General features: G+C 45.3%; 1 protein-coding gene across 3 annotated transcripts in view; it reads right to left on the bottom strand.

Moving 5' to 3' along the window:
* EPS8 (epidermal growth factor receptor pathway substrate 8) overlaps positions 1-16035 on the bottom strand; it is a 143612-nt gene that overhangs the window by 46253 nt on the left and 81324 nt on the right. For all 3 annotated transcript variants that reach the window (XR_004427436.1, XR_004427437.1, XM_033161737.1), the window contains exons 3-7: positions 13905-13978; positions 9798-9865; positions 6994-7155; positions 6580-6729; positions 1871-1953 (exon numbers count right to left, since the gene is read on the bottom strand). Coding sequence is in view for 1 of the 3 variants with exons in the window: in XM_033161737.1 (XP_033017628.1) it covers positions 1871-1953; positions 6580-6729; positions 6994-7155; positions 9798-9865; positions 13905-13978 (537 nt within the window). In the remaining 2 variants the exon portion in view is untranslated. The remainder of the gene's footprint in view (positions 1-1870; positions 1954-6579; positions 6730-6993; positions 7156-9797; positions 9866-13904; positions 13979-16035) is intronic.

Here is a 16035-nt window from a genome sequence, read left to right as displayed (position 1 = left end):
GCTGCATGCCATCTCTCGCTCTCCCTAGGTAGCAGTACAAAGCAACATCAATAAATTATACATCTGAATCTAAGGAGGAGCCTTTCAATAAAGCTGAATATCGTGCGTATCGAAACCAAAGTAATATCACCATCTTTGTACAGCAGGGGCAAGTCTAAAAGCAAAATAACACACCGCTAAAATAAATGTGTGTGTTTTTGAGCAAGAGCTGGCACACCTTTCCAGAGAACTTGAGATAATTTGTCAGCATCTATAAAAGAAGAGATTTCACTAATAGGTGGGGAAAGTGCCCCCCCTCCCAATTTGCAGGCAGGGTGTGATGTGTTTCAAAGGCGTATGAAGCCATTGTGGAAAGAGACCCACGAGGAAGTGAGGCCTCCAAAGAAAACCCAGGGAATGCTCCAAGGTTGCAAACATTTCCCACACGCGTGTGTGTCCCGCAACAAAACACTACTGCTTAATCTCACACATTTCTGTTCCTGAGTACCATAATCTGTAAGAAGCAAAAGCAGGGCACTGCTGAACAGGTAAGACAACGTAAGTGGAAGCGTTTAGCTCTTTTCGTTAAAGAATTTAAGCATTTTTAGTACAGAGTACTACACTGTGGGCCGCAACCAAGACAGATATCTGTGCACACAACAGAACTTTTTTCTTCCTCACCTGTCCCTTGTAGCCCTATACCCCCTGCAACCTCATCATCAGTTCTGGTGGGCTGGAGCAGGGACGTGGGGGGGGGGTGTGTGGGCCACCCTGGGTGTCATCCGAGAGGGGTGACAAAATGGCACACCGTGGGGGGCGGCACTGACCACATGGCCTGGCCTGCAGCGCGCCTGAGCCACGCGTCTCTCTTGGGAGTGACGCGATGGCTCAGGACCCTACACTGTCCAAAACGGCAGCGTGGGGCTTGTGTCTGCCAGACAGATGCCATGGGCAAATTGCTACACCACCCCCCTGGGCGGATCACTGCGGCGCTCCCGTGCACGGATTGTAATGCTGCCTCTGTGGGCAGATCGCCGGAGCACCCCCGTGGATGGATCTCCCCGCCCCCGCCACTCTGGGTGCTATGCCCCTGGGCTGAAGGACCCTCTGGGGCAGATTTCTAGAGCTCAGAAGGGAGAAGAGGAAGTAGCAGTGGAATTACCCATGTGGAGCACATAATAACCACACACACACACACACACACACACACACACACATATATATCTGTAAGGACGTTCAGTGGTTGCTCATGAGAAATCAGCCAAACGCAGAACTTCTAAAACTAAGTTCTTTATTGTGCAGATATTTACAGTGGAGCAAAAGTTCAAACGTCCATCTCATCCCTCTGCAGAGTCCAGGAATGAACCCTTCCGGTTCTTTGTCCAGCAAAAGAGGTGTGGGATCCTGAACCCCCGCCTCCCCCTTCCACGTCCTTCCTGTCTGTGAACTCGGAGCATGGGGAACCGTCCCTGTTCCCCGCTTTCCCCTTGGTGCTCAGGCTCTGCGATCTCTTCACAGCCCCTGCGCCGACTTCCTGCCTCTAACTCCCCCTCCCCACTGGAGGAATGGTCGCTTCCTGCTGAGGAGGGGGATGACGAACTAGTGAACAAAGGGGGTGGGTTCCCTGTACTGCAGGCTCTCCCGGGATGCTACCTGTCGTGGGGAGGGGGGTTTCCTGACTATATATATATTTGTGCAGAGTTCCTGTCTAACTCCTTTCAGGAAGTTTGCCTTGGACTAAGCCCCAAGGATGCTGCAAGCACACTGACAAGTTCCCCCTCTTCTCTCGTTTCTGCTGCATTTTGACCCCACTTATATCAGTGCTCCACACCTGAGTTCACTGTTAGGAAGAATATGGGATATGATTTGCAAATCAAAACGTATGCCTTACCTGAGCGTTTCGAGTCTCCTCTTTGGCTTCCCCCCTTTGCTGTCGCTGATTGCACTTTCAATGTCTTCGTGGATCAAGTTCGCCTGGGCAGAAGCAGTTCAACAGGTGAAAACAGAAAATTTGATACCGAATATGGTAAGATCTTAAAAGCAGGGCTGTGTTAAGAAGATGCGGAGCAAAGCAAAATTCTGCCCAGAGAGCGACCCAAATTCAGCAGCAAGATAAGAAGAATGGTTATTTTATTAAATTTGCATACCGCCCTATACCCGCAGGTCTCAGGGCAGATGCATAGATCACACAAATTAAGGACATCTAGAATGTGGTTTGCGCCATTCATCCAAGTTCTGCTAGTCCCTGTAAGAAGCAAGGAGTTATGGGGAATGCTGAAGCCTCATCCCAGGATCACTGCCAAGTTTGATTCAGTCATCACTTCGGGGTGTCGGAAATTCACAGGCTACCAAACACACAGAAAGTAGAGAACCCTGTATCAGGGATGGGGACCTTTGGAGTCCATCAACATCTGGAGAGACATAACTCTCCATCAGTTCTACCCTAGCGTAGCCAATGGTCAGTGATGATGAGACCTGTAGCCGAACACATGACAGATTCCCCATCCCTGCCTTAAGCCAAACAGGCTCTATCACATCCCTGAATGGTGTTGTCAGGATGTAAGAGCCCTGGTAGATCTAACTGAGGATATATCTAGTACATAATCCTGCTTTCATCTGTGGCAGAGCAAATAACTCCAGCGAATGATATTTCTGAGTCCGTCCTGATTATATTGCCACTCGACTTCACTGAGTCCACTTTACTCAGAGGCTGTGGTTCCTGCACTACAAAAGGCTCACTACATGGGTTCCCTTCCAAATCTACCATTCTATGGTTTTTTGTGTTTCTCCTCCCTCTCATATTGGTCTCTACAGCCACAGCAAGTGCTGTAACTCTCCAGCCATTCCAACTTCACCTCCAAAGGTGCTCTCCTCCATTGTCTCCTGAGACAGACGGGTGCCAAGCTCATTACAGAGCTCGATTGCGCCTATGAGATACAGATTATTGTTTGCAGCTTAAATCTGCTCACATGCCAACCACCCCAGGACAGCCGTAATGTTGTTGTTGTTGTTCAGTCGTTCAGTCGTGTCCGACTCTTCGTGACCCCATGGACCAGAGCACGCCAGGCACGCCTATCCTTCACTGCCTCTCGCAGTTTGGCCAAACTCATGTTAGTAGCTTCGAGAACACTGTCCAACCATCTCGTCCTCTGTCGTCCCCTTCTCCTTGTGCCCTCCATCTTTCCCAACATCAGGGTCTTTTCTAGGGTGTCTTCTCTTCTCATGAGGTGGCCAAAGTACTGGGAGTCAATAATATTTAGGGATGTTGGCTGGCAGCAAGCCAGACTCTGCTTCGAGGTTATTGGCACACCCGCAAAAAAAATAATTTTTAAAAAAAAAATTAAAAGGGTCTTCTGCCCACAGCAAATCTTCCACTTCCAAGTAAATACAGAACAGCTGCTCTTTAAAAACCATACAAGGGTAAAGTTGCCAATATTAGTCAGTGCTCTCTGCACTTCTCTTTGCAAGCCAAAACTATCACATTCTCATCCAGTCAGGCAGGAGCGTCATGGTCTTAAAAGTCACTTTTAGCTCAGGGCTGATCAGTCTCTGCTGCACTGTCAAAGCAAGACTCTGAAAGAAGGCTCTGATCGTTGTCTCCCTGATTTCCTCGTAACGGGCTCTGGCAGTCGTTTTCAAAGTACATCAGCCAGCCAACTGAGGAATACTTGGGCATGCTCAAGGGGGCCCATTCAGTCACTGAAGAGGTACTGACCAAGCCTGTCATGTTGTCTGACGTGAACTGTTCATGAGTAGGGCTGGGCCATGTATCGTCCAAAACTGGTTTGAAGTCTGCATCATGACATCCGTTTGGGGAAGTGTGACCTGCCAATATATCGTGGATCATGGTGCGTGTGCTATGCAAAAATCACAAATCACCGTGAAGCCAGCTAAGGCCTCTACATAGCTCCATCCTTATTTCAGACATCGTGAGATATCAGTACATTGAGATGTTTATCGGGTGATATACTGCAATGTTGAAAACCAGGTATTGCCTGGGGGGCATTGTTGCTGTTCATTTTGGGGGTCTTTATTTTGGACCTAACAATTTATGTGGAGATTGTATAATTTGGTCGTGCACCTTTTGTTGTTTTGTTTATTGCTTATAACCACGGAGAGGACCTTTGATATAAGCAGAAAGGCTATTCTTGAGTTCGAAAGGAAGCTAAGGGGCAGGAAACAAATGTAATCGGCTGCAATTACTGCTTTGGTGGATAGTTCGGAAGTTGCCTGCTTACACTCACGATTACGATCTCCTGAAACACTGCAGCTCTGACATATTCCTGGAGCCCACTTCCATTGTCCTGGGAAAACAGATTCTGCCAGGCAGCCACATGGGCCAACAAAACATCGTTCTGTTACTATCATTGGAACAGTCCCAGAAGCATCAGATCTTCAGCAGGCCATACTTTGTGATACAGAGAAAGAGGATATAAAGAGCAGGGGCTGGAAAAGTAATTGAAGTTCCTGTACTAGCCATACTCAGTGTAGACCTACTAAAATCGATGGGAGATGACCGATTTAGGATTACTTCATCAGGTCCTGCTCATGTCCTTCCGACAGGCACCTGGTTGGCCACTACGAGACCAAGATGATGGACTTGATGGGTTATTAGTATGATCTAACGAGCTCTTCTTACTTTCTTAATTTCATTGAGTCTCCTGTGAGTAGAATTTAGCTGGATACAACACTAAGGCTTAAAGGAAAGGAATTATATATTTTAATCTGTCTAGCACAGGGAATGACCCAAATTTAATAAATGTTGACAGCTGTGGAAATCTTCTGCGAATATCCAACCGCTCAAGACGTACACTGGGGAATGTTTGACAGTCACCATCTGTTCCCCAGTTTTGGGGTGTTCACCAGTAAATGCTGATAAACACACTTCAGTGGCTGCCAATATTCACCGACGTTCCTTCGAGTTTGGGGACACTTGGATCAAGTTTGCTCACAAGAAATTAAAAAATAAAATAGAAATCCAGCTACAGACAAAGGCTGCAGAACAAGCATTCCATCCCCAAACAAGACATCTCCCTTCAGTATTTTGCAAAAGCATCTTATTCAGGAGAAAACAGAATGTCACCTCCAATATATGTCCAGTTGATTCAGTGTGGCAGAGTAAACTATCCAAGCAATTTACATGGATACCCTGAGGGCAAAGCAGGTGAAAACATTACTGTGGCAGGAAAATGAGCTCTGCCTGCAGGTGGACTGAGCAGCTCGGCTAAAGGTCAGTTCACACTTCAGCCCTGTTTGGACTCAATCTCAGTCTGAAATGCCATGGATTATTGCATAGCTAATAAATCTGGTGCCTTCCAGGTGTTGCTGGACTACAAATCTCATCGCCCCTGGCCACTGGCCATGCTGCTTGGGGCTGATGTGGTCCAACATCAGGAGGGCAAAGGAGGTTGATGTGCTCCAAGTGGCCTCTGTTGGAAACAGAATGTGGTCCTAGATGGGTCTTAGTTAAATAATAAATAAGATAAATCAATTTACTACTTTACATCACCTTTCAGAGCGAAACAACAACAACCCTTCTCGAGGCAGTTCAAAAATCAAATCAGAAAACCCATGTCACAAGGTTAAAAATATTTCACTCTGCATTAGCAATAAAATAAAATAGATGAGGGTGGCGCTGTGGGTTAAACCACAGAGCCTAGGGCTTGCTGATCAGAAGGTCGGTGGTTTGAATCCCCGCGACAGGGTGAGCTCCTGTTGCTCGGTCCAGCTCCTGCCCACCTATCAGTTCGAAAGCATGTCAAAAGTGCAAGTACATAAATAGGTTCCGCTCCGGCGGGAAGGTAAACGGCGTTTCCGTGCGCTGCTCTGGTTTGCCAGAAGCGGCTTAGTCATGCTGGCCACATGACCCGGAAGCTGTACGCTGGCTCCCTCGGCCAGTAACACGAGATGAGCGCCGCAACCCCAGAGTCGGGCACGACTGAACCTAATGGTCAGGTGTCCCTTTACCTTTACCTTTTAGCTGCACTTGTGGGCTTCCCATAGGTATCTGGTTGGCTGCTGTGAGAACAGGATGTTGGACTAGATGGGCCTTGGGGTCTGATCCAGCAGGACTCTTCTTGCATTCCTAATTAAAAGCATATTTAAGCCTCTAGGTCTTCTTGACCAAGGGTGGGGAACCCGAGGCTCAGGGGCCAATTGCAGCCTTCCCAAAGACCTCTCCCCAGACTTGTTGCATGAAAAAGAACATGAAGTTATGATATCTAGGTTTGAGGACTGGCTAAAATATTGGTTTATAGAGAGTGGAATTGTTAGGTGTGATCTTGGAGTGGGTGCTTTGAATAATTTTCTATATATAGCTGACAGACAAAGAATCGGAAGCTCTCTTTCTCCTTTCCTTTTTCTCGCCTCCCCTCCTTTTGGTTTGTTTTTCTACAGTATTTAGATTGGTTTCTTTTATCTGTGATACAAAGACACTGGATATCTGATATTAACCTTTATATATTTTCTTTCGAACCTTAATAAAATCTATTGGGCAAACAAAGGAAGAACGAAAGAGCAGAGGAAAGGTGAGCGTGGATAAGCCCCAAGCAAAGCGAAGTTAAAAGGCCGAGCGCCCTCAATTTCCGTCTTTTGCCTTACCTTAACTTCATCGCACTGGAAAAGGTGGAGATCTGCTTTGCTTTGGGCTGGCTCTTTGCAAACTAAGGCAAGGATAGAGTCGTAGCTGCAGGAGCTCATCACAGCATGGCAGTGTTGGATTGTGCTCAGGGGAAAATTCTCCAGCTCATTCTGCAAAGGGAGATTTGATGGCAAATCTTCAAATTATTACTCAAAGCCACTGAATCAAAGAACCCAGTTGCGTGGAAGCCCGAGAAGCTCCGTGACTTACGAACTATTGCTCACGCAGAGAGGACCGTAAAGCAGTTATTTAAAAAAATGATACGAAACCCTGAAAAAGAAAGCAGTTTTCCCCCTAGCCCCAAGACAATTTCTCTCTTCCCCAGCAACTTTGAAAATACGAAGGCACAGTGCTTAAAAGGCTTTTCATGGTACCTTTGATTCCAAGTCCACCAGGCTGACAGCTTTGTCATCCACTTGGAGAATCATATCTTGTGTCCACACTTTGCCTTTGGCATCCAGCAGCTTCAGTTTCCTTATGCCGTCATCCACCGTGATCATGGCCTCTTTCCGATCCAAGACAAAAGTGGTCAAGTGCTAAGGGAGACGAGGAAGACAGATTAAAAATGGATATGGTTTTGAAGAGGGGCTAGGGGAACATTCAAGGCAGAGGTCTTCTTTTAAAAACCCATTTCAAAGGTGATAACACCGACAACCACGATGGCGTTTCTGAAATGGCTTCCATGCGCAAATTAAAACATTTCTTTCTTTTAAACAACAATTGCTCCTTGTTTACTTAACTTCTACCCGTCTCTCTGTTACTGAAGATGACTGATGAGTTTAAATGTGTCTGGCTACAGACACGGGTTTTGGAAAATATTTGTTTTGTTCAACTGCACACATGTTATTTCATCTTTATGTCTTTGCATATCCAGTTTGTCACTCCATATGGAGATTCATCTATTGGCTATTGAGTTAGGATATTTATCTCTCGTTCCTAGATTACCTAGACTTTTTTTGGGGGGCAGATACCCCCCCTTTAAATAAATAAATAACATTTTTGTTTTAATTTAAAATACAAAAATGTTACCAGCCCTTTGTCCTAAGGGCCCGGGGCAGGTTGCAACAGCAGATAGAGAAAACAGGAAAACATTAGAACAAAATACTGTATCAGGCAGACAATTTCCTAAGTTCTACAATGTAGGTGCCAGCTAAACAGGCAGTGTGGAACAGTGGTTTGGGCACTGCACTAGGACCTGGGAGACCAGGGTTCAAATCCCCACTTGGCCATGATGCTCAGTGGGTGAACTAGAGCCAGTCACCAACTCTCAGTCCAACCTACTTCACAGGGTTGTTGTGAGGATAATATGGAGAGGGAGAGAACCATCTAAGTCACCTTGAGCTCCTTTGGGAACGGTCGTTTGTATGTGTCTGTTTCTGCCGGGCTTTTTAATACAGTGGCTACATGTAAAAAGCCAATTTGGGGAGGGGGGGAACAGGTTTGCAGCTAGCATCTGGAGTTGAACAACTTATGCCGAACAAACTGTTTAGTAGAAAAACTGAAAGCAACGGATAAATCAGCTTCAACACATGATGAATGACTATTATGCATAGAAGTCATCTAAAATTAGTAAGCCCTCCTAGAATCAAGGGCTAAGGTGGCCAGGCAAGCCACCTTTGGGAGGGAATCTCAAAAAAATCAGGAGCCACAACTGAAAAGGCCCCGGACCTGGTTCCATGCATCTATTTCCCAGACTGTGGAGCCACCCTCAACAGGGCCTCCTCGATTCCCTCTGTCGGAGGGCAGAAGAGGAAAGAGAGGCAGCGTATCTTCAAACAAACACGGCACAGGCTTTCCAGAGTTTTAAAGGTCAAAAACAGCCTCTTTGGAGTGTGGAGCCTGGAAACTCGCTGGGGTTTAATTTGAAGTGTGTGGGAAGTAACATTTACAAGGCCCTCGTTACTATTTGTGCAGCCACTCGGCCCACGGTGAGCAAAGAAGCACTTAATTCGTTTTCCGCCGCACCTCTGCTTGGCTTTCCAAACACTCACGAGCCTCTCTGCTTACGTCCTTCACCAAATGCGTGCACCAGAGGCTTAGAGTTAAGCTAAGGGGTTAACTCGGAGTCATCGACAGGATGGCAGCCCCATTAAAGAGACTCCGAAATCCTAGCTCTGTGTTCGCACAGAGCACTAAATCAGGGTTTTCCAAAAGCAACCCCTGTTCGCTTGCTCCAGCTCTCTCTTTCGAAGCTCTTCATTACCGTACTTACAGAGGTTGACATCTGAGGTGCTAACAAGGCTTATTTCTGCCTTAAGGAACGTTTTTGAATGGAGCTGCAGGCAGCTTCCAGCCCAACCCACGCCCCATTCGTTACAGAAGGACTGCAAGGTAAAAACTATTGCGTTGGGTGGAACTGATCAGAACACACAATGAGTTCTTCAAAATGTGGCATACTTCAAGCACTAATTTACGCAAAGGGGGTGGGTTTCCTAACTGTGGCATCACCATAGAGAAAGCCTTGCTCATGTCCTCATCACCTTAACCACCAAGAGGCGCCTGGAGAAAGGCTTTCTCAGAGGCTTAGCAGGGGTGATATGGCTGTTGCGAGCTCCACAAGGGTTAATGGTCCTTACGTCTTAAGTGCTCAGTTTAAGGCTGTTTCTGCTCACAAATCTGCGAGAGGCCAAACTGCGAGGGGCAGTGGAGGATAGGCGTGCCTGGCGTGCTCTGGTCCATGGGGTCACGAAGAGTCGGACACGACTGAACGACTGAACAACAACAAAGCTCACAAATCAATCAATCAACGATTTGATTTGTCTTCCCTTTTCTTACTAGTCTCTCAAAAAAAGATGGGAGGCAGGCTGTAAGTTAGTAAGACAACAGCAACCAACAGCAACACTTGTTTAACTTCAGGCTGCCCTTTTCCCCTCAAGAGTTCAGGTTGACACACAGAATTCTTCTCACTTTTTCCGTCCCTGCAGCTGGGTTGTGGTTAATCAGTGCCTTCAACCCTGACCTCCCCTAGTCCAAGTTCAAACAAAATCCTTCCATTAAACCACACAGTCTTTATTTATGATAGGGAGACGTGTAAATGTACAAGTAATTTCACTCTGGTGGTTTAATCTTCAGGTTTGTCCAGCACTGCAGCAGCTATTTTCATAAAATCCTGCAAGCGAAAATTAGGTTAATAAATATTGTAAACGAAATAATGCAAATAAATCTGTAGAATTCTTACCTCCACGTGGTACTGCGATGTCTCAGATATGCTGCTGGCACTATCGCGGGCATAATTCTTCCTTTGCTCTGTTTTTAAAAAAAATAAATATAAGAGAGAGAGAGAGAGAGAGAGAGAGAGAGAGAGAGAGAGGGAGAGGGAGGGAGGGAGATTTACCATCTTTATTTTCACATTCCAGCTTACTCTTTGCACACGGTATGTTTAAAGTGCCATTTATCCTGAGATTACCAGCCTTCAAATACATCTCCATCTGCTTTGCTTACATACAATGTGTTAAACACCAGAAGCTGAAGGAGGAGGGTTGATTCAAAGCACAGCAAGGACTGCAATTCTCTTCAATATAGGGAAATGAGTGGAAGTCAGAATTCACTGCAAACCCCAAGAATGGAACAACTATGTGACACTTCTGGGACTCTCTGCTCATATTTTTTTTTTTTAAGAAACTAGTCAATAGACGTGGTTTCAGTCCAAACAATTTTCCAGATCACACAGCACAGAGGTCTGTGAATGCTAATGATCATTACGTAAAAAAACAACTCTGATTTAGGCAACATTGATCAGATCAAATTAATAGAGAGCTAGGAATGAGTTTAAGGAATGGTTACATGGATGCCAATTATTAATTTTGGATGAGATGGCATGATTATGCACAACTTGAGTTCACTTTTTAAAATTAAAAAAGCATTGTATTGTCTAAAGCATTAATGTACCACTTTTCATTATGAAAGATTGTAACATAACACAGAAGAAAAAAGATGAAATATCAAAAAACATAAAATCCACCCCACTCATTCAACACACTTCCACACACTCAGTTCCCACACAAACTGCACACACACTCAGCCCACACCTGCTAAAACAACCTCCTTCACTCCTGCCAATTACCAGTTCTTCTCCACACATACCTGTGCCCTCTCCATTTCTTGCCGAGTGGTAAACATAATTTGCCATGATATCAGAACTGGCAAACCATCGTTGCATTTGCCTTCCATTCCAGAATTGGAAAGCAACCATTTCCGTGGGTGGAGCTAATTTTTCCCTTTCTTCTAGACTGTTGGGATGATTTTTCAAATCTCATTTGTTGCAGTGTCATTTGTCACTAGCATATACAACACACACACACACACACACACACACACACACACACACACTTTCCTCTAATATAATGTGTTTGGATAAGAGCACCCTTCAAAGGATAGCTGTGTTTCGGTTCGCGTATTGGTTCGAGAAGCGTAAATTAGGTGGTTTCTCATTAAAACTAACGCCTATTGCAGACACTAGAGGAGCAGAAGAGATGGAGGATAATTCTGCCCCTCAGAGGGTCGGATCTGAACCAATGGAACTAAGAAATCTTTAATAAAAATATATTTTAAAAAAGAAAATAAGGGAGACTCCAACTAAACATTAGGAAAAAAAATTGTGATGGTAAGAGCTATTCAACTGTGGAATGAATGGTCTTGGATTCTCCATCACTAGAAGTTTTGAAACAGAGGTCGGATGGCCATCTGTCAGGGATTCTTTAGCTGTGATTCCTGCATTGCAGGGGGTTGGACTAGATGACCCCTGGGTTCCCGTCCACCTCTCCAGTTCTGTGATTCTGTGAACATACCCATCATTTTTACAGGCTGAGCAAATGGGGAGTGTGGAGAGAAAAGGGCAACTCATTCATGTAAATAATTTGACTAAGGAAGGTATTAGTATAGAATGGGGGGGGAAGGGCGGGGGGAAGAGACAGTAAAATGTCAACACATCATGCAAGTCACAAAGGGAAAAAACACTGAGGAACAGGCCCAAAAGCACACTACAGAAATTCCCAATCATCTGCTCCAATGCTAATGAGTTCATTATTCCAAAGAATCGCTGCAAGAATCCTTTGATCGTTTCAAAATGTTGACAATATCTTTTTTTGCTTTTGCAGCATTTCTTTTTAGGGAGGGAAAAAACCCTGCATTTTTTTTAAAAACATGCGCGAACACACACACAGCAAGCCAACTCTTTTATCATTCGCTACCTTTCTTGGTTTTCTGCTTGGACGAGGATCTGAAGAAATAAAATCCATCTGCCCCTGACAAAATATGGGGATTTTTTTTTTTTTAAAAAAAGTAGTAAAATCTAGATCAATCCAACACCGATTAATTATTTCCATTCAGGAAGGCGACAGAGCAATAGTGCTCACTGATGGGATTTCAATAAAAAATGGGGTGCCGCACAGCGCTAAAGGGAGGCGGCGAGGAGAAGAAAAATGCCACCTGGCAGAAAGAAATATATACTGTACACACAGGGGATTTTTAAAAGGATCAGTTCACACACTGCACAGAAATGAACCTGTGCACATCATTTAATTTTATTTCTATCCCAGAGGATCTTCAATGCGGTTTTCATTTAGAAACAAAATGCATCTGGTGGGGACTGCAACAAAATGTTGCAGTGGGAAGTGAAGAGGATTTCAGACATTCCATTCGCTCCTCTGTCTCTCCCCCGCCCCCCAGTGTCAGCATTCTGTGGCCACTGAGCATGCTCGGTCCACATTCAGTTATATGGGGGGGGGGGTTCCACTTCCAATTTTTTCCCTAACCCTCCCTAAAGTTTTTTTTTTATTTAATTTCTTTAATATGGTCTAGAACAGGCACGTCCAACTGGTAGATCGTGATCTACTGGTAGATCACTGGCCGCCTGTGGTAGATCACTGGCAGATCACTGGCTCCCCCCAAAGAATCTCAACAACTTGGGCTCCACTAAGAAAAGCTCAACATTTTTGCCATGCACCCCACCCAAAAGTGCCATTCCTCCCTAAAAAAAAGCTCAATAACTTCGACCTGAACCCCAAAAAAGGGGGTAGATCACTGTCAGTTTCTAAGTGTGAGTAGATAACAGTCTCTTGTTTCCTTGAGCAAGCCAAAACATTACAGTGGTACCTCTGGTTACGTACTTAATTCGTTCCGGAGGTCCGTTCTTAACCTGAAACTGTTCTTAACCTGAAGCACCACTTTAGCTAATGGGACCTCCCGCTGCAGAGAGCACGATTTCTGTTCTTATCCTGAAGCAAAGTAATATACTGGTATGTCATGGTGTTTGGCTGGTGATATATCACAGTGTTGAAAACAGGTATCACCCAGCCCTAGTCCACGTGAGGGCATGAGGGCAGGGCCATCAGCATGCTCAGTGTCAAGGCACTACACAAATCAAAGGCTTTGCTTGCTAATCCTGTGACACCCCCTTCATGGAAGAAGGGGGCCTCAAGATCACGAGGGAGGGAGAATTTATTATTATTAGTAGTAGTAGTATTAATAATAATGATGATGATGATGATGATGATATTAAACACCCGCCCTTCACTCTAAGGCCCCAGGCTGGGTTGCATCATTAAAACACAATTTAAAAACAGTTTTAAACAAGTACAAATATAAGAGCTACATTTCCAGCACCCAAACCCAGAGGAAGGTAAAAGATGCACCTTACAATTCATGCGCATTACAAAGTATGTGTGTGTGCACCACAGCTTAGGAGGAGCCCTCTCTTGGGGGCTATGAGGGTTACTGGGTGGGCCCCTTAAAGGTCACGGAAGCAAGGTCTGCAAACACTCATTGGAGAGGTGGGTGGTTTTTTGGCAAGGACACACACATGATCTTCCAAGGAGGGCTGCATTCAGCCATCTTGTATGAGATGCCCATGAATCCTCAAGTCTTGTGAATGCAACACCACCCAGTCAGACTGTGGGACGATCCCAAAGTCTGGATTTCTGAAGACTCCTGGGTACAGGGCATCCCTTGATCTCCTAATGTGTTTCAGCATTTCCGAGCTCTAGATGCACACGAAGGCACAGAGCAAAAGACTACAGTGAAACCAGAGCTGCCCGAATTCATTCTATGCCTGTAGCAAAAGTATGGATAACTCCTCAGCCCTCTGGAGTCTCCATCACACGCCTCACCCCCCAGGGTGACGCTAGTATTTCCACTTTCGAAGCAGATCGGCAGATAACAGCACAGATTGCCTACCAAGCAAAGGAGAGGGGCTTTAAATATTCTCTGCTGTAGACGCCTTCCACCAAGCTTAATAAGGAATTCATACTGGTGGCCTTATCACATGCACAAAGCCAATGAGCCTTACCGTACAAAGCTTTTGCGCTCGTCTTCGACGCTTGGTCCCTCTCGCTCTGAGAAAATGTTGGTGATCCATATCCACTGCAAGAGAAGGTGCATTGTTTGTGTGCGGTTTCCTTTGGCAAAAGGTCAGCCGACGTACCTTATAAAGCTAATATGCATACAGAGATAATGTTTGCACTGAGCACAGGAACTTGAAAACTCACGGCTTTCATGTTTCTAGACCATATTGACTGCAGACATGATTGAAAGCAAAGCAGGACGCCTGCTGACACTTCAGAAAATAGATTTCTAAGAGGTGGAGATTTATTGCCCCGCACAGCTCTGCTTTCTCTATTCCCCAAGTGGCTAGCTAAAGAAAAATAAATCATGCAAAGCAATTATTTCATGTGGAGCTATATTTATTAACACCTACGGCCTCCCTGTCATCCATTCAAATCCCCCGCTCTCTGTATCTATATTCTTTCATCCATTGTTTTTATTTAGATACCATTCAAAATCAATGAATGGTTCACCAATAAATGTATAAAATACAAAACAACCAATAAAATTTACAAAAAAATAATATCTGGTAACTTCAAAACAAAAAGTAAGATAATGCCATCCAGAAATTCAAAAGTTCCAGTAACCCAATTAAACAACAACAAAGGGAGGGTTTAAAAAGCCCATGTGGTGATTACTTGTTATTTCATATATGCCAGTGTGCATTTGTGTGTGTTTCAGCTGAAGTGGTTGCATCAATTACAGGTGGGTAGCCGTGCTGGTCTGCCATAGTCGAAACAAAATAGAAAATTCTTTCCAGTAGCACCTTAGAGACCAACTGAGTTTGTTCTTGGTATAAGCTTTCGTGTGCATGCACACTTCTTCAGATACACTGAAACAGAAGTCACCAGATCCTTGGTTGCATCAAGTGATTCTGTGCGGCTATTTTGAAAGCTAGCATGGTGGGGTGTCCTTGTGCAGGGAGGAAATCAATGAAATAAATGCACACCTGTTATAAGCAGCACACCGGTATCATTTTGCTGGTCACAGATAATAGAAATGTCTCATACAAATCGTTCTCTTCACAGTCACCTGTTTTGCCACTGCTCTGATTGAGCCACAATGTCACCCGATATTTATATCCTGCTTGTCCTCTAGGGCAGTGTTCCCCAACCTTGGGCCTCCAGCTGTTGTTGGCCTACAACTCCCATCATCCCTGACCACTGGCCTTGCTAGCTAAGGATGATGGGAGCTGTAGTCCAAAAACAGCTGGAGGCCCAAGGTTGGGGAACACTGCTCTAGGGAGCTCAACTTTGCAACCCCCTTATCCTCACAACAACCCTGCGAGGTAGGTTACAAGTTATCGTGACTTTTTATACAGGATTTGATTCTTACTATTAGTGTTTGTTGTTGTTGTTGTTGTTGTTGTTGTTGTTGTTGTTGTTGTTGTGTTGGAAGCCGCCCAGAGTGGCTGGGGCAACCCAACCAGATGGGTGGGGTATAAATAAAAATGCTGATGCTGATGCTGATGCTGACAGTGACTAGCCCAAGGTGAGCATCATGGCTGAGTGGAGATGTGGTCTTGGTCATTGCCCAGCAATCATAGGAGCCCTGCTAGACCGGGTCAACAGCCAAACTAGTCCAGCATCCTGTTCTCACAGAGGCTAACCAGGTATTATGGGGAGACTGAAAGCAGGACCTGAACACCAGCACTCTCTCCACCTTCAATTCCCAGCCACTGGTATTCAGAGGCATCCTGCTCCCACCCCCCCACCCCCGTCGTGGAGGGAGACCACAGCCACCCTGGCTGGCAGCTACTACATCACACTGGCTCTATTGCAGAATTACAGTGCCTGTGAACAGAATTCAGAGCAGCAAAGGATTTCCCCATCTCCAAAATGGTTATAAAGGTGGGCAAGAGCTACTGGGAGTGGGATGGGTGGGGGTGAAGAGAAGAATTTAATCTCGACTACTAAATGAGAAGTGACAAGGGTGTCTGGAGCTGACCAGGATCTAGAAAGCATGTCCCGGGACTTCTGTCGGCCTATTGGAATTTGTGACTCTTCTCCTTCGAATGGTCAGGCAAATCGTGCCGCAGACTGCTTTTGACACTACCCTGTGTTCCAAAAGCAATTTGCAATATAGTATAGGACCGG

This window comes from Lacerta agilis, chromosome 10 (genome assembly GCF_009819535.1).
Source record: "Lacerta agilis isolate rLacAgi1 chromosome 10, rLacAgi1.pri, whole genome shotgun sequence".
Classification (NCBI taxonomy): domain Eukaryota; kingdom Metazoa; phylum Chordata; class Lepidosauria; order Squamata; family Lacertidae; genus Lacerta; species Lacerta agilis.
This window is presented reverse-complemented; position numbering and strand designations above follow the sequence as displayed.